This window comes from Poromitra crassiceps (genome assembly GCF_964638095.1).
Source record: "Poromitra crassiceps genome assembly, chromosome: 8".
NCBI classification, from domain to species: domain Eukaryota; kingdom Metazoa; phylum Chordata; class Actinopteri; order Beryciformes; family Melamphaidae; genus Poromitra; species Poromitra crassiceps.
In genome coordinates, this window is record NC_139629.1 from 33,600,743 (window position 1) to 33,627,314 (window position 26,572).

A 26,572-nucleotide genomic window follows, 5' to 3' on the forward strand; every position below is an offset into this window, starting at 1 on the left:
CTGCCGCTAAGCGCCGCCCATCACAATCCCACTATGGAGACGGAAGGGAGAGGAGGCTGGCCAGCGAGACTAAGTAGAGCTTAATACTGCATACATAGAATAGCACTACTCAGAGCAATGAACCCACAGTAGCCTCACAATGAACCAGTAAATATATCAATGAATCTTGTATTTTTAAGAAATATAAGCAACGAGTAACAACCAGTATTGTAAAGCCCCTCCTTATTCAGCTGCTGCACACCTGAACCTCAGTTCCACGTCGTAGAGATAATCACATATCTCTGTACTTAGACCGATGAATAGGGATTGATACTGGATCATGTGACAGCAGATCTCCAGAGCAGGTATTGGTAAGAGTTTGACTGCTCCTCGTCTCCTCTAGAGATATTCAAACTAAGTGAAATATCGCTTTAAGGCCCCATACATAACCAATGTTGTTAGACTATGAAGTGACCAATTATTTATATTAAAAGAAAAAAGAAAGAAAACTTAGATTATTATAAGTTTCTGTTGTTTCATTCTAAGTTGAGGTTCTCACCCCTATTTTTCTTTTGTCGTGTCACGCATGTTTTTCTCTTGACTGCATTATGTTTGTGATTTGTTTTGCCACTGCAGGTGTTCTTCTTATGCTTGAATTGTTGAAAAAAAAAACTTTAACAACAAGATATGTCTCTAACATGAAGAAAATACACTATTATAGACTGAAGTAGTTCAAGAATTCATACAGTAATTCTCACTGCAGCCTAGTGCAGGGGTCCTTCGCTCTGAACTGGTGAGAGACAGAATGTTGCAAATCACGATAGGGTTGCGGTGCACTGGGCAACTTTTTGGACAATACGCCAGCTGTACTCAACACTGCAACAGTGTTCAGAGTGTAGGGTCTTTTTGGACAATACGCCAGCTGTACTCAACACTGCAGCAGTGTTCAGAGTGTAGGGTATTTTTGGACAATACACCAGCTGTACTCAACACTGCAGCAGTGTTCAGAGTGTAGGGTCTTTTCGGACAGTACACCAGCTGTACTCAACACTGCAGCAGTGTTCAGAGTGTAGGGTATTTTTGGACAATATGCCAGCTGTACTCAACACTGCAGCAGTGTTCAGAGTGTAGGGTCTTTTTGGACAATACACCAGCTGTACTCAACACTGCAGCAGTGTTCAGAGTGTAGGGTCTTTTTGGACAATACACCAGCTGTACTCAACACTGCAGCAGTGTTCAGAGTGTAGGGTCTTTTTGGACAATACACCAGCTGTACTCAACGCTGCAGCAGTGGTGAGAGTGTAGGGTCTTTTTGGACAATACACCAGCTGTACTCAACACTGAAGCAGTGGTCAGACTGTAGGGTTTGAAAACTTGATGCGCGCCACAACTTGGTTCAACTTCAAATGCGTGTTTTGCACTGTGACGCTGTACTGAAGCACTGCAGAAACATCCATCCGAACAAGTAATTTACGGTAGTCTCAAACAGTGGTGCACGATATTGGATTTTTATTTATTTATTTATTTTTTGCCGATATCAGATATGCCGATGTTTTCCAACTCTTTTGGGCGATTGCCGATATATCAAGAAGAATATATCAAGAACATCAAGTCTCTCCTGTAGTGGAATTAACACATTATTATGCCTTACCGTGATGACCCGCAGATGCAGACTTAAATACTTTTCAAAATGTACACATTCACTGGGCCATGACTGTCTGTATTCTATAGAGAGATAACAGAGAAACTATGATCAGAACAGTCATTTCTCTACAATTTCGAATTGTGTTAGCTTCTTGTCAATTAAATAACGGTGAAGTTTAATAATTCATCAGTTTGCTGGGGACCCCCCTGGAACACCTAACCCTGACTCCGCCACACTCTACGATTAGTCCATCACAGTCTCTGTACGTTGAGGTGCATGTCCTGTTGTGAAAACAATACCGCCCTCATCTGGCGAAGTCAGGTTAGTACGTTGATGTACTGCAGAAAGATGTAAGGAGCTGGCTGTAGCGGTAACAACCAGCGCCCATATTTACTCTGCCACAACATCAGATTTGAGGATTTCTGGCGTACGGGAGCGGATTAGTGCCACATGTGAAACGTGTATTTGAATCCGAGATTAATTTCAGAATTCTTAAAATAAAATTAGAATTCCGACTTTAAACCCTGAATACGGACTTTGATTTCAAATTCTGACTTAATTCTCAAAATTCTGGGAACTAAGATTTTTGAACATGGCAGTAAAGTGACATTTGGCACAATGAACTGCAGAGATAATTTTGATAGTGACTTAAAGATAATTTGACTTAAAATGTCTTAAAATGAAGCTTGATGAGTGTGAACTGTGAAGGCACTCAGTTGGCTTGTAACTTGTTGCAGTGTTTTTCAGGTTTGCAGGCCAGTGGTTCTCAGCCTGTTTGGAGATTAGACTTTGGTGAAACAACTTAATTTCAAGGCCGATAAATGATCAGTTGCCTGAAAATATGCACAGCTGGTGGACTGATAAACTATAGATTTGGGTTACATTGCAAGGAAAAGTTTCCTCCTTTTTGCCTACTTAAAAATGATGAAAAACAGAAATGTAAATATGTACAGATCACAAAATTGAATTGTGCAAACTAAAATTCAACAAAATTAGCATTGAAAGTAAAAAGGTGAATAATAAAGAAAGTTAATTATTTTTGCCAATTGCAATAGAAATATCAAGTTGCACTAATCTGGCTTCCAGGTTGAGAACCGCTTTACTAGATAAAGAGGTTGCGTCATTGCTCGTCCAGACGTGACGTAGTTGCCCCAGCTCTATTGTGACAATCTACTGGACCTATATTGGTGAGAGTTTATCTGATTTAATTTGCTTAGTATTTTTCTCTCAACAAGACTTGTTTTGTCTGTACCTGAAGCCCTTTTTGCTTAAATTCCCTCCCAGTATTTGCCGGTGTCCCTCCCCCATCACCAGCTTTATTTCACATTTATCTTGAAACAGTAACATGTTCTTGAATAGCATCTTATCTAAAAACCAAGTCTCTGTAGTTTATTGATTCAAGACCGTCTTGAAAGTTTACAGTTTGGAAGGGTCTCTTCTGTTGTGTATTAATGCTCTCCAGACACATAACACTGTTCTTCTGTCTAAACCTTTGTAAACGTTGTGTATTGACTATTTTAATGCATTATTGATTATAGATTATAAAGCAGAGGCAAAAAAGATCAGAGGTCATAATTATGTCGTGTGCCCATAATATCAAAACAACTAATCAATCCAAGTACCTCCAAGAGCTTTTATTTTTGGAAATCTTGTATGTGTGAATCTTTTATGTACTGATAGACAGATACGAGTTCAATATTTCTGATGCCTGCGGTTTGTATGTTTGTTTTGTTTCACTGTGTGCACCAAATGCCTGTGTGTGTTTGTTGGGTTTGTTGCACCGTCAGCATGTTTGACACTATGTGAATGATATGCCCTGTGATGCGTTCAGTGTTTCTGATGCCCGTGTCGGCCCCGGGTGTAGTGGTACATATACAGTTCAGTCTTAGTGTTCGTTTTGTCCTGCGGCATGGACCAAGAGTGGATGTCCAAAAAGACCTAATGTGTTTTCTTTATTTTTAACATTTTCTTTACTTTTATATAACATTGAGGTATATAAAACCCTGATATTATACACTCCGGTACAGTAGGCGGGATGCACCTATTTGGTTGCGACCCGCCATTAAAATTAGAGAAGAAGAAGAAGGGCTTAATGTGAAAACTATTTAAACTGCCCCCACACACCGCAGGTCCAGCATGGTGAAAAGACCAAAGTAAATCAATTTGAATTGTTTTTATATAATTTGTTTTATTTTTTATTAACAGTAGAAATAGTAGAACATGCTAGCAAGTAAGGTAATCAGTATTACAGTAAGTAATTAGGATAACTTTTGAGGATTTTTCATTATTATTAAGAGTAATATTTCTATTTTGATTTTAGGACATAAAGGCAAATTAATTATTATAAATTATTTTTTGCTGAAATTCAGACTTTTCCAACTGTTTTCTAAAATAGTTTTTTTTTGGCTGACATTCTGCCTTTATAACGTCTCATCTGGTTGATTCAATGCAGACAGAGAAAGCTCAGCTGTCACCAAATTGACTTTCAAATGCTTTTCCCTTGACTGTCTGAACCCTCTGGCCCCTGCTAAAGGCGGGATAAAACAAACCATAAAAATTTTTATTCGCAAATACTTTTTCACCTGGATTTGGATGTAGACCCTTACATCCCTAACACTTTTCTTTATGACACATTCATAGCACCTAAACAGCATCTTCATGCCACATTCTTCAGGACTGATTCAACCCTTTTGTCACCTTCCTGGCTTTCACACAGTGTGTATTTAACACTTATGTCATTTGTGACCTTTATGTTGAAGAGTGTGTCCAATTTTGAATTAAAAAAAAGTATGACATTTGGTCACTGGAAAACAGGCCTTAGGGTTATGGATGTGTTATAAACACACACATGTTTCTGATGTGTGTTGTTGATAGTGTCCTTCTAGAGTCAGACATTTTGTTTACAGTTTCTCCAGCCTATGCATTTGATATGGGATTGATAGACGGTAAATCAGCTTTTTATTTACCGTTATTTATACAGGGGGAGTCTCACTGAATGCTCTCTTTTTCAGGAGCGCCCTGTTCACATTCATACACACATTTATACCTGGTAGTTGACCAGTACAACCACAGTCTGATCTGCTGGCCACTGATCAGCTCCACTGGAGCGGTTGGGGTTGCTCAAGGGCACCTCAGTGGTGGTAATGAGGGAGGGTCAAGCACTGCCTTTTCTCTTTGCCCACCCAGATTTATTCTGCCGGTCCCGGGGATTGAACCGACGACCTTCCGGTCACAAGCTCACTTCTCTAACCTTTAGGGCACCACTGTCCACACCTATCCAGGCATTGTGAGATCTGGCAGCGATGACTTAGCACTATAGCTGTGGGATGTTTTTTGTTTGTTTGTTTTTTTTCCACTGAGCAGTACTGCTGCGTTTTCATGTTTCTGTGTGGAGTTTTTCTAAAGCCCATGGCACCCCAGTCAAACATTCTCCAACAACTGCCAACATTCTTGTTGGCAGTTGTTGTAGAACATTGGATTGGTGTGCCATGGGCTTAACCCATTGATACCTGATGCAGCATTTGCGTGTATATCCTTCATTTGTGTGTGTATCCCTTTAAGACGTGGTTTGCAGTCTTAAAGGGATACACACACAAATGCTGCATCAGGTATCAATGGGTTAACACGGCCACAGCTGGCCAGTCACACCGCGCTCATTCATAAACACTGTTTGGTCAGGTTTCAGGTTGCCATGTCTTTGAGGTTCAGAGGAATTAGCTTTAAAAATCCTCTCAGAGTCAGAAGGCTGAAATTTCCCGCCGGTCGTTATTATGACCTCCATGCGTTCTGATGGTCCGACTCGGGGGGAAAAAACAGGGAAGAGACATGAGAGACACCTACAAGATCCTTCTCCACCCAAAATCGTGTTTTCCTCGCAACTGCTGATGTCAATGATATTTGCCAGCATTAGCTACAGTAGCTAGTTAGCATAGAATACTGTAGGTGCAACTTCACATTTCCAATTTCTGTGTTTAACCAGTTACCACAGTGGGGTTTTGATAGGTTTCAGGTTATGCAATGTTGATCATTAAACATATGTGTATTCTGAAGACTATAAATGTGATTATAGTAAATCCAAAACTGAGAACTGCCAAACACTTTTATTCACCACCTAGCATCTGTATCTTTCTCATTTGCAGTGCCACTGTCATGGTTTTACAAAAGCAACTTAGTCCTGAGCTCCACAAGCACAAGAAGATATGCTTATTGACCTTTTGTGGTCCAGACCTGACCTTCTCATTAAAGGTCTAAACACCGGAGAGCGCCGGTTGAATCTGACATCCCTGTTTGGAGCTAAGTGGACAAACGATGATGATTACAATGTGGCTAGTCTGTATCTAGAATATTTCAAATTGGGCTCATGCAAAACTGCATCAATAACCATAAAAAAGGAGGCCAACACTTCAGCCAATCCAATCCACTTTATTTATAAAGCACATTTAAAACAACACAGTTGACCTAAGTGCTGTACACTCAAAGAAAATAAAAAATAAATAGCAGTGAAGAAGAAAATACTCAGCACACACAAAATAATAGACAGACACAGGGACTAACGGTAGTCAGACAGAAATTCAAATAAAATAAAAACACAACTCCCATACATGGCTTATGATGATGGCCTTACTGTGCATTCACACCAAGGCCAAAGGAACACTTCACTCGCACGTACATGTATTATTCACTCGACTTGCAAAATCGCCTTGGCGAAATCTCATCTGCTCTCGTGTTTGCATTGACTTGGTATGTAATCTCGTCGCGCGAATACCTGAAAATCTGGCCGGTGTGAACATACAGAATGTAATGTAACCTGTATATTAGCCAATGGAAAAGTGCGGGGAGCACACAATAATGGCCCATCGTTCTTGGAAACAAGAGAAGAAATTGGAGGAACTTAGCTGTACCATCAACATCAATTCATGGTTTTTCCGGGAAACATCCTTATAATTATCAGTTTCTTTCTGGGAAATTATTAGGAAATTGCAGAGCCCAAAAATAAAGCCTTAATGTTTCCTGCTGTTGTGTTTCTGTTTAGGTTAATACAGTGGAATTAGGCTGCTTTAAAGTAGTGCTACAAAAAAGAAAAACAAAGTCTAATTTAACCTCCAGGGCAAACCTGGCCTTTGACTGGTGAATGAAAGCTCGGCTGTGTGGGCCCATGTGGAGTGTTGCATGGTGCTGTGTTCTGTTTGGCTTGAATACGATGTTCTGTTCAATTTTCTTTTTTATTATCATGTTAATAAAGTTTATGAAACCAGTGAGTGAGTCTAACTGTTTCTAAGTCATGTTCAATGAGGTGTCAGCATTTGTCAATAACAAGATCGATTTCTGTCTTTGTAACTCTGCAGTCATTTGCCTAGGAACTTCTGAAGTGCACTCATCTCACGCAGCCCCCTGTACAGGGGGCGTTCGTATTGAAGAGGTTACGTCCACTAAACAAATCGGGCTGTGTCTTTTCGCTTCACTCTTTGGGCCCTATCGTCGTACGGCGCTATCATTTGCGCTGCCGTTTGCACGCCTCTTATGCTATCTTCCCTGCATCTTAAGCTATCGTCAGCCTCCACCATCCAGTTTTGCGCTGGAATCTAAGCGCAGACACAGGTGTAGGCGTGGCCTAGGCGTGTCCGTGCGCCTCTTAGCCTATCATCTGCCTCCCGCAAGTGTCATTTTGCGCTCTGGTGAAGATACCAATGTCATGTTACGAGCATAAACACAGGTTTGGGGGTTGCCCATGCCAAAATAGGCGTTCCAGCGCAATGTGTTAGAAAAAAGGGCCTTGGGTGCTCTCAATTTTAACGCCACCAAATAGCAGGTCTTAACGCAAAAAAAAAACCACTACGCCAGGCGTAGGCCTGAGCGCACACAGTATTCTCCGTGCAGTGCAGGAAATCCTTGCTTGGATACATTACGCACGGCATGGATTGATGTCACTCTCTCCCCAACACCTCGGGCACGCACACACTCTTCCCTCCTCAGAATGCCACGTTGATTTTCAACTATAGCCTACATTGCAGAAAAAACACACCTTGATTTAAAAATGAGAATTTGTTTGTCATGGTTTTATTAGGCTACATAATTCCCGGCCATACAGGTCTGTGATGTGAGGTAACAGTAGATTGCGCCGTGGGACCGCGCTGCCTCTACCCACCCTGTGAGCCCACATTCTCCTGAATGGCACAGACCCCCCTGTGGCAAAAAGTGATTCGCATTTTGAATTGGATTACTAGGGGGAACGAGGGTCTGGCGGGGCGGGAGCCTGTGTGTATAGCCGGGGAGGGGTGCTTAAGTGTGCTTAAGTGCAGGTTCGGCTAGTGCGCCGGGTCCTGGAGGGTGGTCTCCCTGGAGAAGGTGGGAGCTTGGCGGGGTAGGCAGGGTGGGTGGTGGGGGTGGGTCGGTGCCCTGGGTGTCTGGGGCCGGCCATGGGACTCACAGGGTGGGCAAAGGCAGCGCTGTGCGTGGTCCCGCAGAGCGAAATCAGTTTCTGGCAGCAAATCACTTTTTGGCACAACACCGGCCAGTAGGCTATACAGTAACCTATTGCACCATGCAACAATAGCTTAACCCGAGTGGACAATTCTGAGAATTCTAGAATTAAAATCTCACACATCCCTACCCTATTAAAGAAACAAATATTTTTAAATGTGTATGTTATAGCCTATATGAACGCAATGACTAATTACAGTAAGCGCACGCTTTGGGCCATGGGAATATTCACTGCGTAACTGCGCGGCAGCCCTTTGGTGTGTTTCAAATGGATCGTTCCATCAGCATCAATTTTCATTTGTTTCTAATTTATCTGAATCCGAACTGGTTCATCCTCCGATTGTCTCTCTCTCTTCCCTCTCTCTTGCTCCCCTCTCTCTTTCTCACTCTGTCCCTCTGCTTGCACGGCACTCAGCAAGAAAGAAGCTGCTGTCACAGACGTGACTATGGCCTTTAAGGGGAGTGGACTGGACATGAGCTCACATGTGGGAATACTGTTTTGGGCATAAACATGCCTACAGTACACTGTAAGACTGAACAGTAAAGACTTGTCAAAGAAAATGGGTTGTATTACCTCAGAAATGTAAAACAGCTATTTCACCACAAACGGTTAGAGTTATTTGTACTATTTTCACATTCCAAGTGTCCAGCACATAAACACTTTAACCATTCCCATGTCTTGTACTCAGAACCTTTGACAAATATCCGCACGACGTCACTGACGTCACATACGTGCGTACGTAACTCCTCCTCCTTGCCCACCTGAAATGTTTGTTGTGTGTCTGCCATTTTCGGCCCCATCCGCGCTACTTCATTCATCCGTGGTCGCCGCGCTGTTTGAATACTGTTTTCTACGTGACAACTTGAACTCAAGAAAGAAGTGATATATTTTTTCCTCCGGCATTTTCTGTACAGTGCTGGCGCAGATATTTGATTGAAACGTGGTATGCAGCACTTTTTCCCTCCAGATCTACCAACTATTGCCATTGTGCTGAATGCACTGACTGCCATAATACTGCTTTGTGCCTTGGCCGCTATCATCTGGTGAGTCCATCGTTTCGTTCTGTTTAACAGCTTTATTCATTAAATGTGTTTAGTGGCTCAGTGTAGGCTATGCGTTTGAAGTTAGTAGCGGACCATGGACGAGGTAATGCAGCCGTGTTGGTTGGCTAGGTACACGTTAAGTTGTATTGCCACGTGTGTGTGTGTGTGGTTCATTGTCAGACATGAAAAACTTACAGTTTGGTATTCCTCAAGGGAGTTGCCTTGGGCCTCTCCTATACACTATATTCACGAACGATCGTCGATCTGCCATTGGTCTTAGAAAAGGCCAATGTGACGATGTACGCGGATGATACTACGATGTACTGGGCATCTGAGTCAGTGGAGGATCTGACAGAGGCTCTCAACAAAGAGATTCTGTTGGTCTTAAAATGGATAACTGATAATAGAATGGTGTTAAATAGTTCAAAGACAAAATGCATAGTATTTGGTTCGCAGAGTGTGCTGCAATCTAATCCAAAGTTAAATCTAATACTGAATGGAACAGAAATTGAACAGGTCAGTGAAACAAAGCTACTGGGAGTAACATTGGACAGTCATCTTTCATGGTCATCACATATTGATCACATAACTAAGAAAATGGGGAAGGGGTTAGCATTAATCAGAAGATCTGCTGAGTATTTAACATCTGCTTTAGTGGTCCAGGTTATACAAGCACTGGTCTTGTGTCATCTTGACTACTGTCCTGCTGTATGGTCCAGTGCATCAAAAAAGGAACTAAGGAAACTACAAATTGGTCAAAACAAAGCAGCTCGTATTGCACTTAAATGTAATTACAGGTCAAGTGCAGTGCTAATGCATAAAAAACTAGCATGGCTGATGGTGGAACAAAGACTGCTTGTGAGTCTAATTTTGTTTTTCAGAAAGATCTGTGGTAGCAAGGAACCAGAATGTTTATATAATCATATTCAATATACATGTGACAGACATACCCGCACTACCAGACAGGTTGCGAGGGAGCATTTCACGTTACCTAGGCCTAGAACAAATGCAATGAAAAAATCTGTCATGTACCGAGCCATGTCTGAATGGAATGCTCTACCTCCTACAATTATAAATATAGAAAGTAGATATAGACTTAAAAAGAAGCTAAAAGTACATTTTATAATTTCATAACTAGTTAATTATACGCAATGAAGGGAACTGGTATTAGAAATAGTGATTATACACCTAGATATCGTATAGAGTTGATAGTAATTAATGTAGTAATGTAGTTAGACGTTATATAACATAAGGATGTACTATGGGTGGACAGATGATAGATAATGATTGTTAAACAGATAGTAATGTATTAGTTAGGCTATAGGTAGATGTATTATATTATAGTATTATATGCCTGTATATACTGTATAGTATTTTAGGAATATTGTGATGGAGGTTACATGGTTATTTGGATGGACATATGCTGTATTTAGAACCAGGTTGAGTGAGTTTTTGTTTGTTTTCTCTTGTTTGTCTTAAATTTATGATTTAAAAATGTGTTTTGTCTTTTACTTTGCATATTTGTAATGTATCTGTATTGTTTGTTTTGACTGGACCCCAGGAAGAGTAGCTGTTGCCTTGTGTAATGGCTAATGGGGATCCTAATAAACTAAACTAAACTAAACCCATCCAGGCATGTCCTTTCCTCCGGGGGGCAGGCCAGGAGCAGTGGTCGCTTTCTCGTACAGCGCCCGGGGACCAACTTCGGATGTTGTCGTCACTGGTCGGATGACGATGACGATCTGATCTTCTGCATGTTTTTAGTGGGGGGTTATATACGGAGGAACCCCCTGGGGGGTACGGGGAGAACATGCAAACTCCACACAGGGAGAAAGGCCCTTTCGATGAGATAACCCACCTGGGCAGTAGGCACTGAAGATATGGGGGGGAACACAACCACAGCGCCCACAGTGTCCCAGGCGAGAATCGAACTCAGGACCTTCTAACTGTGAGGCGACAGCGCTACCGACTGCGCCACAGTACCCCAATTTTTGACATTTGAATTGACACATTGTGGAGTTCAAAGTGTTTTAATGTATTTTTCTTGTATAGTGTTTATTTGATAGGCTTAGGCTATTCGAAATTGATCAAACACATAAGGTTCAGGGGAGGGGGGGAGGGCCTGGTTCGGGCTGTACTGAAAGCAAATTCCACCAACCTTGGTTGTATGGTTATTAATAATTAAATGATTGATTGATTGATTGAAATAAAGATGCAGCATCTTCCCTGACAGATTTGACTAAAAGTGCACCTGCTGTTCTTCTGACTTACTTTGTCCCTCCACTTCATCTAAGGCTCAGTGTGAGGGTGAACAACACTGACGTATTCCATGTGGATCGGTGCTTCTGGACGTCCTTCCGCTCGCGTTTCCCAGCCACCGGGCCCAGAGAGAGAGCCTTCCACTCGGCCACCATCATTGGAAATTACATGGTGGTCTACGGTGAGCAAGAGCGATCGTAGAGAAATCAGTGAAATTCAATCGATCCAGCCCCCATTTACATTTCTCTCTTTCTCTCCGTCTCTCTTTGCTTCCTGCCTCTCTCTCCCAGGGGGGAATGTACATATTCACTACCAAGAGGAGAAGTGCTATGATGAGGAGATCTTCTTCTACCATCTGGGTTGTCACGAGTGGGTATCTGCTGGGGAGAGCTTGTCACACAGTAAGTTCCTGTGCAGACGGTGACTTCTATAACCACTCTGTGTTGCACTTTTTGTCACTTGCTCGCACACATACACTTCATCCAAAATGGTCTCCATTTGTCTCAGCAGGGGAGGCTGTGAGGGGCCGTTACTCGCACGTCGCCGCGGTGATGGAGGGTGGAGTGCTGCTGGTTGCCGGGGGTTACAGTGGCGTCGCCCGTGGAGACTTGGTGGCTTACAAAGTTCCTCTGTTCATCAGCAGCGACCCAGGAGACCAGGTGAGTGAAGAAAAGAGTCATGGAGTCAAAGGGCACGGGAAGTCCTGTCATGGGGAGAGTTTGGCAAAATGGTTCACAGTGTGTAAGGACTCGTGGGAGACGGGATAATGAAAATGTTGTGATTGGGAAGAATAAATAAGGACTACTAGACCAGTGGTTCTCAATTTTCTTCACATGAAGGACCCCTAAACTGACAAAAATTAGACCATGGACCCCCATTTGATAGGATTTTGTCCCACGGTCCCCCATGTGATAATAAGATTGATGCTTTTAGATGTTTTATTACAGAAAGTGTATAAAACCCATGACCAAAATAGTAATTGTGTTACTTATGAATGGAAGTATAGCAAAAATAAATCACCCCCTTTTGGCTGGGGACCCCCTGGAACCCTCTCAAGGACCCCTGGGGGTCCCTGCCGCTCCCCGGACCCCCATTTGAGAAACACTGTACTAGACATCAGTTGAAGTGCACCTTGCAATATTGTGTGTGTTGCTTTTGTCAGGATGCAGTTTGTGCCGAGGCACCGGATGAAAGCATGTGCCTAAAGAATCCAGAGTGCAGCTGGTGTGAAGGCCGCTGTCGGGAATACCAGCCCACTAATCCGGTAACACAGTCTCACTGTATGCAGATGCACACATGCAATGTAGAATTGTTAGTCCAATTTTAAATGTGCTGTTAAAGTCGAGCTGAACCCATTCGTCACGTGCGTCTGAGTCCGTTTCAGACTGAAAACATAATTTGTCTGACAAAACAAATGTGATGACAGTGCCTCGGATGTCTTTCTCTGCTCCATTCAACACCTGGGGAACTTCCTGCAACCACACTGGACAGCTACCTCTTTTTAATCTTATATCTATGCATGCCCGATCCTGGAAGAGCACCTGATTTTTACTCTGCCATTTTATATTGATGTCTCCTTGACCCAATGCAGCACTCCCAATTGTATCTTTATAAATGTGATGACAAGTTGAGAGGCGGGTCATAGTATCATGTCGATGTTTTTATTTGACAATTCTGGGGACTGGATTGGGCTTTGGCCAATCCTGGCGTGTTCCGCCTCCAAATCCAGTGGGATTCGGCGTGTTGTGGCGCTCCCCTCGGGAAGAGCCTGCTGACGCGAGGTTACTGGCTGAGTGGAGCTCAGCGAGCTGCAGGCAGCCAGCTGCCTTTGTGTTGGCGAGCAGAGAGTGCAGCCTGTCGGCCTGGAATCTCCAAGGTGCGACCCCTGACAACCAGGCGAGACGCGCGCCAATATCGCCATTGCATTAAATAATATTCCTGGAATGCGACTTTTAAGCCAGTTACATTTCTTTGCATTGTTAGACATTACCGCTTGATTTAGTTTGCATAATTGCTCAAGTTAGTAGTTAGTTTATGGGCTAGAAATTCTGCCAGATGACAGGCACTAGGCGCCATTTTCCCCTTCATTTGGAAGAGAAAATTATCCTGAAATGAAGATTTGATTGACAGCTGTCATGATATGATTGGTGGAAATGGGGTAGAAATTTGATAGTACTAGGTGACGTCAGCAAACTGTACATTACTGTTATCAATGAAATCTTGAAAAATGAACTTTTGATGTGAAAAACTAAAGAAATTAGATTGTTGTGATTTGTTTTGCATACATTATTAAATAGGTGCACTGCATACCCAGGTATTTGAACTAAAAGAAAAGAAAAGTCATTTTTGGGTTCAGCTCGACTTTAATAATGCCATGTGCCCACTGCCAAAACACTTTTCTACTCTGTTACTGTGTTTCATTAGTAGTTGCACTTCCCCTGATTCGCTTCCCCTCAGCCCCTTCGTATAACGTAACAGCATATGTCACACAGAGGCCACCTGGAAGGCTGAAGGGAACACTTGCAGTTCAAACTACCATTGCTCAACCGCCAGTTGTAATATGTAATATGAAGTGATTCAATGACAGTGTTGGGCAAGTTACTCTGGAAAAGTAATTAGTTACTGATTACTGATTACTCCTTAAAAAAGTAATAAAAGTTACTTTACTGATTACTTTTTCAAAAAGTAACTAGGTACGTTACTAGTTACGTTACTAGTTACTTTTTCTTTTCTTTTTTACCCCAAATACCTTACACTTAAGTTGTTACATGTCTAGCATGTCACTGTATTAATTATTTTTGCTTTGGTATTATGATAGATAGATAGATAGATAGATAAAGTACTTTATTAATCCCCTGGTGGAAATTATTGTGTTACAGCAGAAGCCAATGTCAGTACATCTCAGTAAAAAACACACAAAAGAAGCTATGTTAAAAGAAACGCCAAAGGCATTTTACTTTGAAATTCGGTTAGAAAGAACAGGAAGTGGTGTGTTAAGACTGGCTAGCGTCACACTGGAAAATACGTGAAATGATAGTCAGACAGATAACGTGAGTGGAAGAAAGATGCTGTTACTGTCGGAGTGGTAATAAAACATCACAGCCTCAATGCAAACGTTTCAAGCTTCGTTGCTGAAAGAAAAGTGGTGATCTGTCAACATTCCCTGGGCCGTCTGACTACGGTGAGAAAGGCTTTGACGAGAAAGTTAGGAAGTAACAAAGTGTACAACACTTACCCAAAGTGTATCTGTTAATCCAGTGAACTGTTACACCACCCAAGTCTACCTCACCCAGCGTCACCTTCAATTTAGCCTCCATCCCTATCCCGCATATTCTCTCTGAGGTAGCCAGCAAACGTCTTCCTCTGTGTGGCTGCGGCAGCTTGATATTGTTCTTCGTGGCTATTTTCTCTATGATGCATCGATATGAGGGCGAGTCAACAGTGCAAATAGGTAGCATCTGCCAAGCTGCTCGCACATAGTTTACAAAGGACAATAATGTTCCAGCTTTTGAATGCATATTTCTCTTGCTCGTCGTCTCCTTCTTCTGACTCGGTTTATTTTGAAAGCCGGCGTGCACGCTCTGACGCTGTATCGCGCACACACACTATGACGTATATGTGCGCGCGACAGGTCTACCTGAGTCCGTGAGGATAAAATGTTTTATTTTCTTCTTTTACATAGAAAACACTGCATTCTGGCAGGCAATGATGTAACGCAGTAACGCATGCGTTACTTGGATTAGTAACTGTAATCTAATTACTGTTTTGGAAATTGTAACGCCTTATATTACTTACCGTAGTTACTAAAAAAGTAACTAATTACAGTAACGCGTTACTAAGTAACGCGTTACTGCCCAACACTGCTCACTGGCGACACTACACTTTTAGCTAACCTGTTCACATCTATGTTCGCAATGGCATCCCAAGTATCCTCATACTATTATGGGATGCGATGTGAATTACACCCGTTGACACGTTTTGGAACAGCGCTGCACGCTGGCACAATGCTCCTAAAAGCAAAATGCTTATTGTTTTGAATGATTTGGCATCTTCTATTACTGTCCCCTGTCAACACCAGTATTGTTGTATTGTAATAATATGCCATAAAGGTTTATTGAAATTTTGGGGGAAGCAGAAAAAAAATCTAAAAAAACAAAACAATCTTTTTTCTGGCCTGCCGGGGGCGCCATTGGCCTGGCGCCGGCTGGCGGGCCCACCATGCCTGTAGAATGGTAGGGGAAACACTGAAAGCACTTTATAAATAAAGTTGGATTGGATGGTGAGCGCTAGTTTGGGTGAAGTAACATTACGCCCTCTGCTGGTATAAATGTTAATATAGCCTACTACATGTATGTGAGCTCCGCCACAGAAATGATGCACAGAACACATTTTCGCTTAATCAGTTATTAACTCATTGAGTGCCATGGACGGACATGTTCGTCATTTCAAATAGTAACGTAGAGTGCCAAGGACGGACATGTTCGTCAATTGCGTTTTTTGACGGTGGGGCGTCGATCAAAGCCTTCTGCCTCTCCTGTACAAATATTATAGCTATTGGAGGTCTATAACCTATTTTACAGAACCCTTAGGTGGCGACAGTGCTCTCCACATAACAGAAAGGCAAGGAAAAAACAAAGAAGAAGTCGTTATGGAAACGGAAATCGCATCGCATCCGTATGCATCGATATGCTGAAGCACGTTACTGCAGCTGTGCCTGCAGCAGCCAATCTGCTCCCACAATTGAGCCGCTCCGTGTCGGTTGCGACAGCACATCCGCACATCCACACCGTGGAGTTGTTATTATTCTCAACTGGAAGCATCGTTGCCGGTGACAAACACACGCGGAACGCTGTAAAAAAGCTGGATGTCGCGCACAGCAAACTCAGCAGAGAGCCACCACAGACAGGAGGAGGAGTGTGCAGTTGAGGCGAGGCGAGGCGGGGCGGGGCGGGGGGGGGGGGCACGCAGAGCAGCACGCAACACCCAGACAGACCCAGGCAGCAGGACAGGATTGACAAACGCAAGCCAGAATATCCGATGCCCACCAGCAGCAAGCTTCAGAGTCAGTGATGTGCTTGAAATGTTTAATTTCACAAAAGGCCAATTATCTCAGCTTCTAGAAAAAAATTGCTGTTTTTGGATGAATCAAGCTATTTTCTCCGGCTCATAACTAAAGAACGGAAAATGGGATCAATATACTTTTTTTTGCAGATGATAGAATAGAGTCTCATCGTTCTTTGTGCGTGTTCAGTGTTTACATAGTAATATCACACAATATTCTGTGGGCCTCGAGAAATCACTGAAAACGCTCTGAAACTCTGGCACTGGGAGCGTCCATTCTCCAAAAGTGGCTGGCACTCAATGAGTTAATACATTTTTAATCTGTGAAAATCTTAACGGCAATTGGTGGGTTAATCATTAACATCCCTAGTGCTGACAGTGACCAGCAGCCTCTTACTGTGCCGACCTGCCACAGCTGTTTCTGCGTTAATTTAGCGGTTTCTAAAGAGTACTTCTATCGAGGCCTCATTGACGGCACTTGTGCCGATAATGGTGCATCTATTATCTGCATCAACAGATAATATCGGCTGCGCGTTCTATCTGTCGGGCCATAATACATACTGTATCTATGTACAGTGCCTTGGAAAAGTACTCATACTGCATATTTTGTTGTGCTATCCAGTTAGAATGCATATATACAGGATTTGTATTGAGTTCTATGCAAATAATTTGATCATGTCAAAGTGAAAAATGATTTCTATAAATTGATGTGGAAGTTTAAAAATTCTAAGATCAGAGAAATCTATTTAGTATTCAACCCCTTTGCTTCGTTGGGGCTAAATTGCCACACTACAGCCGTAGTGAACACGTACTGAACTCTGGATCTTTTGCTGCTCGGAGGTTGCCTGATTCCAGTAGAAGCTGGTCTGCAGCAGTGCCCATTTGACATGCTGAATCAGTGCATCTTGGGTGGGAGGCAAGTTCTCAAGGGACATTTGAGAAAAGCTGATGTCTGGCTTCATCTACTTGGCTGGAGACGCAGCTCTTGCTGTACATGACGACCATAATGCTTCCAGTCTTTGGACATGGACATCTGAGTTGATCTGTTCAGACTCCAAGGTGAAGGCGTCCACGGTCTCAGTGAGATCCGATGTTGCTTCCCAAGCTGCCCATGCACTCCTTTTCCCATAGCCCTGGAAGGCTGATGTAGTATCACATCATTTTAGCACATGGAAGACATGTAATGACAGTGACCAAGAACATTGCAGATTTTGTGAACATAAATGTACTTTCCACATGTGAAGCCGATCCAGTGCTCTGTGAGGCCTAATGTGTAGAAGAAGCGTATTGCAAGTATTACAACATCACTGTCGGACGTATGGATCCTGAGTTTCTATGGCTACTGGCCGCAGCATGCGCCAGGCGCTATAACTCATTCTACTGTAGTGTCTGCTTCAGGATGGTTACAAGGCTGAAGCGCAGATGTTACTTACTATATGTCATATTCACATCTGTTGGAGAGTATTACATCCTTCTTGGTAGAAAGGAGTAGTTCACCCCAAAACCCTGATCGCCCTCACCTTGGGGTCGTCATGTACAGCAAAAGCTGTGGCTCCAGCCAAGTAGATGAAGCCAGACATCAGCTTTTTTCAAATGTATCAAGTCCCTCGAGAACTTGCCTCCCACCCAAGATGCACTGATTCAGCGTGTCAACTGGGCACTGCTGCCGGCCAGCTTCTACTGGAATCAGGCAACCTCCGTCTAGTTCAAAAGTTATGACCCCTTATCCATTTTCATCAGACATTTCAATATGCCCGCAAAGATGGCCGCCAAACATGGGACCCTATTTCAACGGGGTAACAACAAAATGTGTTTTATTAGAGACACCTTGAAGAGTACAAAAACCTGTTAGAAAAATATATCTTTGGGGTGCATGGGGAGCCCTGTTCCTACTGGACTACTGGGGGTGGACTGCCCGCAGTCTGGCTGCCTCTGTTGAGGCGAGCTCATGCTGTCAGAGTAGAAACCAGGGAGAAGGAAATCAAGATTTAAATGGGTATTTCACAAATCCGATCGTGGCAGTTCTTTGTATGTACATCAACCACATGCTCTTGTTTTTGTATCTGTTGGGGAGCTTTTTCCGATGAATTTTACGAGATTTATTTACATTTACATTACATTACGTCATTTGGCAGACGCTTTTATCCAAAGCGACTTACAATAACACATTTTTTGTCAGCAATCAACTATGGAGCACAGTCTATGACAACTACAACTTCTGAAGGAACAGTGGTACAAGTTTAGGTTAGTGGTACAAGGTTAGTTTTTTTTTTTTTTTTTTTTTTTTTTTTTTAATATAAGGAAAGAGAGAGAACGAAGTTAGATCAAGAAGGGCCCAGATGGAGCCTGATTGTCCTTATGGGACTGGGGAACTGTCTATTCGCCAGGCAGGTGCTAGGGGTGCCCAAGCACCTGCCCATTGTCCCCCTTATGCCCAAAGGGCCCCCCTTTTATTTTTTACAGTGAAGGCATGCCCAGCACCCTTCAAGAAGAACTTATAACAATAAATAACAGTTTAGCAATAAATAAAATGTCTGGACAGTTTACACATGTTGACCTTTCAACCGGAAGTTAAGTAAACGTCTGCGTCTCTGTGACGTGCACAATATTTTTTCCCCAGGATGGCGAAGGCATGACCCGCCCTTCTCTGCCTCTGATTGGCCTATAGCATCAAACGTTGATCTAATCACATTCGCTTGGCTATCCTATCCTGCGTCTCTCCTCGTCTCCTGCGCCAATCAGAGGCAGAGATGGGCGGGTCATTCTTTCGCCATCCTGCCCACTGCCCAGCTCCGACTGACTGGCGGATCAGCAACAGTGAAACCGCCCCGCACCGTGGTGTTGTGCCCTTTTTAAAATTCTGAGCCCCCTGCCCCTCTAAGGGTCTCTGCACGGCCCTGCTATTCATCCTGGCCAGCCGGCAGCACACAGTCCATAGTCAATGGGTTGAACATGCAGAGAATGCAACATTTCACTCGATACACTGCATGGGGCAGGTTTCCCGCTAGTTATAATAAAGATGTGGTTAAAAAAATCCTTCAGAGTTGATAAAGATGTTTAAAATGTTTAAAAGAAGATATTGAAAAAAGGAAGTTTTAAAATCTTAAATCTTTATCATATATTGATAAAGATGTTTACAACATTCTTGGAACTCGTCGTTATGCCCGAGAGGAGCATACAACAATAATGGCAATAATAATTGGGGTTGGGGGGGGTAGGCGCAGCTGTCTGTATGTTCTCTGGGGGGAGGCCCACTCTCCCACACTTGGAAAACCCCTGTCCTCGACTATTCACCTTATTCACCACGCCCACTTTTTCTCTCTTCCGTGTTGGACGCAATTGTATTATTTCTTCTGGTTCAGCGCTAGTTGGCGGCCAATTTCAAAACAATGTAACTATGAATTAAGTTTGGTAACATTCAGAAGCTACACTGCGGCCAACTTCAGTTACATGTTCATAGCGTTACTGCTGCGAGGTGCCGATGGCTGTACCCGGTCGGCATTTAACGTTAGTTACAAAAGCACGTCGACAGTGTTTTCTACTGTAGCTTACAGTAGGTTGACAGATACTAGCTAGTCCGACTGGTCACACAGCCAGCGCTCTGTCCTCGCTGCTCGTTAAATATTTCCAAATAGGCGTTATTCTGATAAACTGGTCACATATTTGGAATGTTACGTTGTCATCTGAAAAAATATTAAAACTTTAAAACAGTTTGTTCTTTTGCTTGAAAACAGCTTTTTGGAAAGTCTAAAAATTATTACGTAGACTTCCGGGTCTAAAACGGAAAGACGATTACAAAATTACGTTATGCAACACATAGGTTGGATTAGAATTCTGTGTGTGTGTGTGCGCGCACACATACAAGTCTGCATATTATGCTAAATCAACTTGGACCCCCGGCGGGAAATGGAAGACCGGTGGCAATTAGAATACAGGCGCTTATTGGAAGAATTACGATATATATATATATATATGGTATATATGTATATATACCGTAATTCTAGCTAGCTAGCACAAGTCACACACTCAGATTTGAACCTGAGAAAAAAAAGTCTATGCAATGTGAATAAAAGGGACATAAGACCATCTGTTGCAATGAAAACAACAGTGAAGGATTATGAAGTTGCCATTATCAGTGTTTTTGGTGAATTCTGTTTTTAATTTGGTATTTTGTTGCTTAAAGGAGTATGCAGAGTTCCAGTACAGGCAGAGACACAGGCAAAGGAGGCGAGGTGACATGGCGAGTCTGCGTAGCAACACTCCTGACCCTGATGACCCTAGCGAGAGCACCTTAGGTATTTCACTGCATTTTTCACCACATCTCACCACCAGTGTTTAACCTTTCATGAACTCGATGTTTGTTGAAGAATGGTTTTTAATTTACTGATGATAAGAGATGCTGCACCATAACAATATTTTAAATGATTTCCTTTGAAAAATGTATTAAACGCTGCTTACAACTCGTTCTAGTTGTGAGATATATATATACCCCCCTTCTAAAAATGTGCTTTAGACTTAGGGTGTTAATTCATATAGTCAAATTGTATTTTTTTATTTTGGCCAACATTGAAATATTCCACAATTGCACGGTGTGGTAAAAATAAATATCATTATTATCTACTGTTACTGAGCTAATTAGGTAGGGCTAGCTCTTTCAGGTTTTAGCAGTGAACAGGATGGAGTGTCGGTCAGGACACAGAATGACGATGAGGAGACATAACTTCTTGGTTGAACAGTACTGCGATCCAGTATTTATTGTTGTGACATGTAGTATTATCATTAGTCTGAAATAACACAAATAAACCACAATTAGGCACTTAGATCTTCAGGGCTACAGAATATAAAATACAGTGAAATTAAAGCTATATATTTCCCCATATTACGAAATTAAACCAAGACCCATTTACAGTAAACATAAAATATAACAATAAGCATTGTAATGCTCCTTTAACCATAACATAAAGCTGCATACAGCCGAGTAAGTTACTATAGTCGACTCTTAACACATTGACTGCCAGCCGTTTTTTTCTTGCTGTAGGTAGCTTCTGCCAAGCCGTTTTTTGAGGATTGTGGCTAATTTTACAAGCGCCGAGGATTATTTTCTGCTTGGAGTTTGTGAACATACAATATCTCAAAAGTACTAATAGAATGTGTACTTTCTCTGTCTAAAAGAGTTAGTTTGTAGAGTTAGTAGTTATGTAAGCATTATCAGTTGAATACAGCATGGTTTTAGCATGAGAAAAAATATTCAGAGATAAACGGCTTTTTGTGAAATTCGATAGAGCTGTCACTTTAACCATTCATTTTTGGCTCTCTCTCTCTCTCTCTCTCCCTCCCCCTCTCGCTCTCTCTCTCTCTCTCTCTCTCTCCCTTCCCCTCGCTCTCCCTCCCTCTCTCTCTCTCTCTCTCTCTCTCTCTCCCTCCCTCTCGCTCTCCCTCCCTCTCTCTCTCTCTCCCCTCTCGGGAGGGAGACGCACTAGGTTTAATCCTAGTGAGAGGGGGAGAGGGAGAGAGAGAGAGAGAGAGAGGGAGGGAGGGAGAGAGAGAGAGCGAGAGAGAGAGAGAGAGAGAGAGGGAGAGAGCGAGAGGCAGAGTTGCTTCAACTCCTCCCTCTTCTTGGCTGCCGCGGCCGTCACAGTCTCAGTGCTTTTGCTGCTCTCCTGTGCCTGTCTGCAGGCTGCTGTTTGAGGAAGTCGGCATGGACTCGCTCGCTTCTTGGGAGTTTTGGTTGAGAGAAGCTTTTGCGATTCTGGTCATATTTATGCTGCGTGTTTCAAAGTGTGTTCCACCTGTAATGTATTATGTAAATTTGCAATCCCGCATCGCCAGCAATCAGTGCGAAAACGAGAGCGTTTTCCCCCAACCATTTTCATGAGAATGTAATACTGTAAAATCGCCTTGCCATTTCCTTGAATGGCTTGCTCCCTTTTTCTTTGATTTCGCTCGTCTGGGGGAGCACTGTCAACACTTAGTGGGTCGGTAAAATAGATTATACACATTCAATACCTCCAATAATTGTACAGGAGACGTAAAAGGGATTGATCAACGCCCCACCGTCAAAAAAAAAAAAAACGTTTTTTTTTACGTATCCATACGTCGCTGGCAGTCAAGCGCTGGATTTTTTTTGACGTATGCATACGTCGCTGGCAGTTAACGTGTTAACAGAAATAAACCAATTTAACCTTATGTATGGTTAATAAGATCACGGAGGGCAATGTCGACGCCCTGTGGCCAAACAAGGTACTGCTAATGGCGTCCGCACACAATGGAGTTGAGCACACATTCCCCCCATACATAGGAATGCTATCTACTTAACAATTACAGCAGCAGAAGTAAACACTTCAACTTAAGCACAGATCACAATAAACTGAATACTCCAGTCAATTAGCTACCAGATAAGCATTGTGACAATTGCAACGGAAATATCTCTCCTCATGCTGAGCACACGTAGACACACGGTGAAACTGGCAAGATTTAACATAAAAACAACAACAGACACTTTACAGCATGGACTCAATCCTAGAACCAATGTCACAAACTGGAACACACAGGACGAACTAAGGAGGTTTAAACGGCAACATGGTCAAGCTGAACTAAAATGTGGGGCACACTGAAGTGAACTGAACACACTGCCTTAATGAGGTGCAGGTACATGCATTGCATCATCTCACCAGTTAACAATACTCTTAAATACATCTACCACTTATTTAGCTTCATCTGGTTGCTTCCTTGTCAACTTGTGAATGCCACAATGCATCTTGGGACATTATGCAAATGTATGTTTGTCAGTGTGTCTGCGTGTGTGTGTTTGTGCGTCTGCATGTGTGTGCTCTGCTCAAGCCCCACCCGCGGGAGACATTAGGAGAAGGGCTAATGGAGTATAATCCGCTTTTAAGAGCAACATCTGTGAAACGTTGCCATAGCTGTGCCTATTTTATGCAACGTCTGCATTTCATTTCTCACTTAACAGGATTCCTCTGAATGTGGGTGTTAGGTGTGTGGGCACAGGTACTTTCCTAGTTTCTTTCAGTGCCATTTCCATGGGCATCCTCCCTTACAAAAAATGGTTGAAAAAGTAGTGACACTATAGTTGTCAAACTGGTGCAATTCTAAGCACCACGACGACGACGACGACAACTATGATAATCAAGTAAAAGGGTCTCGCCTTTGCGGTCAGTCTTCCAGATGTTTTGATTGTTTTTCACCTGGTTGCATAAATGCTAAACAGTTTTTTCTGTCCTGTTCCAGGCTAGACGACGATGACCCTAACATTCTCCTGGCCATCCAGCTGTCACTCCAGGACTCTGCGATGGCGTGTGGGACCAGCAGCCACCAGTTCCTCGCCAACGAAGCGTCGCTCGGCGCCATTGGCACCTCGCTGCCCTCCTGGCTGGAGCGGAGCGCTCCGGGCGTGGAGGTCCTCCCCAGAGCTTTGCTGAGCAGCTCAAAGCTGCTGGAGCTGGGAGATAACCTGGCCAGGCTGGGCAACATCAACAGCCAGTACTCGGCCAGTGTCTCCGTGGCGTCTCAGCACTCGGAGAGTCACCGGCGGAGCTACGGCGGCTCCGTGCCCATCCCGGTGGCCCCGGGCGGCAGCAACTCGTCCACGGGCCTCTTCTCGTCCTCCAGCGACACCACAGACTGGACCGCGTGCGACAGCCGCGACCCGTCCTCGGCGGCGGCGGGCAACGCTAACCTGCCCAGCAGCAGCTCCTCCGAGTGGGAGGACCAAGTGCACTTGGTGTGATCTGATTGGTTGAGACAGGAAGGAACTTTTGTTTTGTTTTGGAAGGCCAAAAACCAATCTGGATGGCAAAGTAGAAGTGAGGAATATGGATAGTCTCTACCTATTCCTCCAGTAGGAGGCGTAACCTATGTGGGATTCGAAATAACGATGGTTATGCCAAACCCCACATAGGTTGCGCTAAAACCACCACCGCAAAGCGTCCTACCTGTAGTTGGCCAGTCGGCAGGAAAGTATCGCGGGACTTTACGAGACTTGGTGACCGAGATCACGTTTGAGGCAATTTGATCCCTGGGAGACTCCAGGAAATGGCCTGGGGCGAAATATCACTCTGGTGGCTGTTGAGGGATCACATTACGACGATATGTGGCGAAAACGGGAATAAAAATAGCTATTTAGATGCAGGAAAGACAGGCTCACACTTGGCCCCAAATCAGCTCCATTTTACAACTGACTTGGATGCTATTGATCTCAAAACAACGCTAGGACGGCCAGAAACGCCGCGGACATCGCTGGGTGAGTGGCCAAATCATAATTATTGCCAGGAGATGGGTCCAGGTTAAAAAAAAACTAAATTCTCCTTTAATAACGGTGTATACAAATTAAAACACCTGTTACTTTAAAATTATTTTTCTCACATCAAGTTAATTTTTTTTCTTCATCTAAATATTTGTAGCCTGTAGTGTTCATGGATAACCCCCACACACACACACACACACGTTTTATTTATCTCTCATTTTGTGCAGTGAGCTTCTTGGATTTGCTCTTTTTGATACAGTTGTCTGTGGTTTGGAAACTAAAAACATTGTATTGACTGAGTTGACTTATGTGTTCCATGTATCTTAGCTGAAGACACTAAATGGAAGACACTCACAACATAAAGTTGGTATTTATTTGAAAAAAGAAAAAAAAAGCGGCCCTTGACAATGAGTTCAAATGTATTGATTGTTTACAAAGTGTGTGGAGTATAATAAGTAAGGTTGGTATTTTAGAAATTACGTCTCACTTATAGATTTTCTTTTCCAGACTTATGTCTGACTGTTCTTTACTCGGCTATATATTTTAGCCGACTGAGAGCCACTGAAATCTAAATGTATTGATTGCTTTGAAATGTGTCTTGAAGTTGTGAAACTGAGTGCCATATGGTTAGTGGCGCTAACTTTGTTGGACATGGGTTAAGCAGAGGCGTAAACACATTTTGTCCTTTTTCTGTAACAGTATGCTGTGCATGAAATGGGTACAAATCTAAATGGGATTTGGATTTTCCTTTGTATTTCACTTCCAATGTCAAGGTGATTTATTTTTAAATGGCAAACATATTTTGAAATGCATTGAGATTTGCACTTTCATAGTCTATACTTGATACATTCCCTCTTTATATGAAAGAAAAAAAGGTTTGATGTGTGATGCCAATAAACTGTGTTGAGTTTTACTTTCTCTTCAAGTTTTTATTTATTGGTTAGTGTTACATGGTGATATATGATTGATTCTCTGGAGCCCCTGTTCCCTAGTAGTTTTCCCCCCGTTCCCCCCGTGGGTGTTAGTGTGTGTGTGACTTTTGTTTTGAGAAGTGTCTTATGAGCTGAGGCTGTTTGGATCTGGCCTCCACACCACCGACTGAGGGGCCGTCTATAGCTGTCGAACGCCCCGGCCTGATAGCAGGTGAGCTGCTCCCATTCAGTTTGGGACCTCTTGTTTGATGTTTCTGTGCAAAGACGTTCTGTGTTGTTGTGGCAGGGTTGGATGGACTAGACACGAGCTTGATCGTATTTTGAGAGTCACAGTTACAAATTATGACATTTCAGTAGGGAATATTGGGCATAAAAATACACACGATCACAGCGGCTGTTTCCAGAGAAGCTGTCGAGCTGCCAGCTGTGTCTGCAGTAATCAAGGTGGTGAAGCGCCCGTGTGTGCGCCTCCCTCTGGCCACCATCACCACCGCGGTCATCGTCATCCTGGCTGTTTTCATCCTGGTAAGACGACTCCGCTTCCACCACTTTGAGCCGCTGGTAGAATGCCATCACATGCTCTGCTATTTATAGATGTACTGCAATTCATAGCTGAAATAGCAAACTTCAAAGCCTGCTGTCCAGTGGCTGTATGTCAATCAAATCCTTTGATCCTTTTACTCCCCCTTAGTGCTTCATCAAGCCAGATTTGACATGTTCCAGTGATAGTCCTGACCGCCATGCAAATAGCTCCCACCAGCACATGGAAGATCTCTTCTACCTACCTGTGAGTGATCGCTCTGTTAAACCATTGGTTCTCAAATGGAGGTCCGGGGACCCCCAGCGGTCCGTGGCCCCCTGGCCTCCACGAAAATATTGTATGCTTTAAATCTAAAATGGTTCATGGAT

The 26,572-nt window shown here is 43.1% G+C and overlaps 1 protein-coding gene across 1 annotated transcript; it reads left to right on the forward strand.

Moving 5' to 3' along the window:
* Positions 1-9,445: 9,445 nt before the first annotated feature.
* LOC310780657 (multiple epidermal growth factor-like domains protein 8) lies at positions 9,446-25,638 on the forward strand (the record flags this gene model as incomplete). The annotated part of the gene is made up of 7 exons (XM_083641174.1): positions 9,446-9,525; positions 11,443-11,588; positions 11,698-11,808; positions 11,918-12,066; positions 12,570-12,671; positions 20,652-20,763; positions 23,717-25,638. The coding sequence occupies 7 exons, from the start codon at positions 9,446-9,448 to the stop codon at positions 23,719-23,721; spliced, it is 705 nt and encodes a 234-aa protein (XP_083497300.1). The 3' UTR covers positions 23,722-25,638.
* Positions 25,639-26,572: the final 934 nt, after the last annotated feature.